Below are 3,990 nucleotides of genomic sequence, written 5' to 3' on the forward strand. Positions count from 1 at the left end.
GCCTGTCTGTCTGTTTGTCTCTCCGTCGGTTACTCTATCTTTCTGTCTATCCACCTGTGTGTCTGTCTCTGCTCTCCTCCTCTCTAGCCTGGTTTGGTCTATTAATAGCAACGTTCTGTGGTTACTGGTGGGATACTGTCACATAGACCCACATTCCCACAGCCATAGGTCACATTCTCGCCACTCCCAACCATATCGTGGTGCACTAAATGGGACCATGGGGACACACAACACCCTCTGATGATGTGTGTGTGTAGTCCTCCCATCTGCATCCACAGCTGTATAAGTGACATACAGATATGCGGTTCATAGCAACCCGGGAGCGTCACCCCTCCGGGGCGCTCGGCATGCCTGTGTCCGAGACACCGCTGACCTTTGACCTCCTAGACCCTATAACACAGGTTGGTAAACGGCCCCTTCTCTGCGCTCCTGGGATGCCAGCGCAGTTTCCCATCGCTCCGCGGGCGTCAACAGCAGAAACGCTCTGAAATACGACTTCATTTCAACAAGCATAAAGTATTTGTCTATATTGGGGACACTCTGCTGTGGTTACATGCAGGGTTCGAATTATCACCTGAGAGCTATGGGGGCCCCCTGAATTTCTTTTTTTTTTTACAATTTTTTTCCTGAAATTGTGGCTGTTTTCAACGTCATATTTAGAGGAATATCTCATTAGGATTAGTCTAATACTAAGTAATAATGACATCACACAACAGTCTAATCATTAGACTATTGTGTGATGTCATTATTCAGTCTCATTCTTAACCATCAATATTTGTTCATTTTCTTACTCACCTCTGATATATAATGCCATATTTACTTATTTGCATTTTGCATCTGATAAAATACAACAATTTAATTAGAAAAATGAGACCACATTTATGAACTCGAATTAACATGTATTTGTCTCTGCACTTATAAATCAAAAACTAACTAAATAATCTAATGGAAAATAAATAGTTGTATGGCACAACAGCAGCATTTATCAGGATACAGTAAGTAACATTATCATCTGATAATAAAATCGGTGAGCTGGCCCGACTGTCGCACCGTTCAACTCATTAAGTGTCATAAGGGGGTTCAATTTGGTATACGGCAACCTTTCTTTAGCGACAGTATATGCTGCCCTGAATGAACTGGCTGTCTCCTTGAGCAAAGCAGATGTGATTTCGCTAACCTTTTTTGGAAGCACTTCCTTCTGGTTTTGACTTTCTATTTCTATAGCTTGCTTATGAGCAATGCTATCACTGTGCAAGTATATTTTCTTCCTCAACTTCTTGCTCTGAGAGCTAGTCACAGTCCCATTGATCCACTGCTCTGCCAAATGGGCTCCAAATTATTTATTTAACAATGTCTTGGCGTTTTTACATGGAAGGCAGCCAATGCATCCCTCCTTGGCAAATAACCAGCTATATTTATTTTTCCAAAAGTTCCACTGACTCGGACCCCAGCATTGTGGTGGTTGAGTAGCAGCACAGTCCAGGTCTAGTGGTGGAGACTCGGGTCTGGCAGTGGCAACCGGCGCGGTAACAATAACAGGCGCACTGCGCACAGGAGCAGCAGAGCTAACACTAGTACTAGCACTAGCAGTGTCAACTTCAGTGACAGTAGCGCTGCTAGCTGCTGCACTAACAGCATCAGTCTTTGGCCTTTTTATAAAACCAAAGCTGTCCAGCTTTGTACAGCCTTGCGGCGGGTTGAGCCTTTTTTTTGGCGGCATGTGGCGTACTGTTTAGTGTTTATGTTTTCAGTTGCAGGACACGGACCGGCAGCCTTCTGTTTACAGCAGCTGCTTGCTGCTTCTTCTTCACTAGGTTGGAGTAGCGTTAAACTTATGGGCGACGCTCATGGGCGACGCATAGCGGCTTGGAGGTGAAATGCAGCCTATTCCACAACATTAATTACTCGGTTCTTTTAAAAACTGAAAAGAAAAATATGATCTATTAGGTAACATAAATAATACTAATTCGTACATAAAAAAAAAATAAAAATAAAAAAGATTATATAAATCTTTTGAGAGACCCCCACAGGGGGTCTTGACTATGGGGGCTCAGACTCTAGCTATGGGGGCTGAGCCCCCATTGGCCCCCTCATAATTCGAACACTGGTTACATGACTGGTGATGGGAAAGCTAATGTGTTAGATAAGCTAGGCCAGGGTAGGGCTAGGTGGGAAAGCTAATGTGTTAGATAAGCTAGGCCAGGGTAGGGCTAGGTGGGAAAGCTAATGTGTTAGATAAGCTAGGCCAGGGTAGGGCTAGGTGGGGAAGCTAATGTGTTAGATAAGCTAGGCCAGGGTAGGGCCAGGTGGGGAAGCTAATGTGTTTAGATAAGCTAAGCCAGTGGTTCCCAAACTGTGGTGCGCGCACCCCTTGTGGTGCGCGAGCGCCCTCTAGGTGGTGCGTGACATGAAAAGGCTAATGGTGGAATATATATATATATATATATATATTTTTTTTTACAATAAAATTTCATACAAATCTTAGTCAAACCTTTAGTATTATGGATATTAAACATGCTGGCAGAGTACATGCATCCATGTTGTCGTGAACATTTTAATTAAATAAAGAAATTCCCTATCCATAGTCGCCGTGGGAAGAGATAAAATAAAAAATTGAATCTGTGCACGGAGACCAGCAACAATCTTTTCTAACAGAAACCCATTGGGGGGTGCGTCAGCTAGGTCGGGAGGTGACAGGGGGTGCACGGCCAAAAAAGTTTGGGAACCGCTGAGCTAAGCCATAGGGCTCGGTGGGGAAGCTAACGTTTTAGATAAGCTAGGCCAGGGTATAGGGCTCGTTGGGGAAGCTAATGTATTAGATAAGCTATCCCAGGGTATAGGGCTCGTTGGGGAAGCTAATGTATTAGATAAGCTAGCCCAGGCTCATTGTCGAAATTGGATACTATAAGACTGATAACTTCCTCTATTCAACCAATCCAAAATGTAACAACGCCGCTGATTGGCTCATACAACACACGTCACACACACGCAATATTAATTAGAAGTAGGCTGCTGGCTGGTCTCTTACTGTTACCTTAGGTAAGTGTCAGGACAGTAACAAGACATGACTATGCATAAGTGACAGGTCGCATACAAAAATTTGTTGGAAAAATGTGGAGTCTAAAATTGTGTTTTGTGTCCTTGCAGCATCGTTTTCTAAACAAACTCTCACTAAACACATAGGGTAACAAGATCAAGGCCAAGGTGATTTCTATATGGTATAGATATGGTGTATGGCCTATTCTAAATTAATAAAGTTTTTTTTTTTTTTGATCCACTTTTTCTCCCATTTTTCTATATTTTTCTCCCATCCCAATTTCGTATCATCCAATTCAACCCTCCCCTGTCACGAACGCTGTTTCTTGCCTCCCACAAGCCGGCTGCAATGTGGACTAAGTCATACATAGCACAAGTCCCCTCCGGTACTTGAGGTAACAGCAGTCGCATCTTTTCACCTGCGCAGCTCGATCTCTCAGTGTCGAGGAGTAACGCGTGGGAGGCTCACGCTGCCCCCGACACTTCCTGATTCTACTGCGCAGGCGCACCAACCGACCTGTAGGAGTCGCTTGTTCACAACGCCCGATCCCCACCCTTCAGTTTCCCTCCCCGTAATACGGCCAATGTGTATTACTGCGGACGACCAGCTAAACTGAAAACAATGTGGAGAGCTGGATTCGAACACGCGAATCCTAATTAATAAAGAATTATTTATGTCAAACCAGTAAGGTGATTTTTCCAGTTTGACTACTTCTCATCTGTCATCGCCTTTCTTGCTGAGTGTTCTCGATGCCTTATTCAATATCGTTTTTGTTGCTGCCCATAGGGGTGGAGGAGGAGGAGGAGGAGGAGGAGGAGGAGGGGGTTGGGTTTGGGATGAGTGAGAAGAAGAGAAGAAGGGCTTTAGGTTAAAGATAAGTCCAAGAGACCGCGGAGAAGTCGGTGGGGAGAATCGTTGCGACAAGCATCAGCTGACTTCAAGGTGTTCTCCTC

The 3,990-nt window shown here is 44.4% G+C and overlaps 1 protein-coding gene across 1 annotated transcript in view; it reads left to right on the top strand.

Moving 5' to 3' along the window:
- Positions 1-299: 299 nt before the first annotated feature.
- Positions 300-3,990, top strand: part of bcam (basal cell adhesion molecule (Lutheran blood group)) — a gene marked incomplete at its 5' end in the record, with an annotated part of 23,055 nt that continues 19,364 nt past the window's right edge. Inside the window, one exon of the mRNA XM_084336658.1 lies at positions 300-405. Within this exon, the coding sequence (XP_084192784.1) occupies positions 300-405 (106 nt within the window). The remainder of the gene's footprint in view (positions 406-3,990) is intronic.

Source organism: Notolepis coatsorum (genome assembly GCF_963971535.1).
Source record: "Notolepis coatsorum genome assembly, chromosome: 19".
Classification (NCBI taxonomy): Eukaryota; Metazoa; Chordata; class Actinopteri; order Aulopiformes; family Paralepididae; genus Notolepis; species Notolepis coatsorum.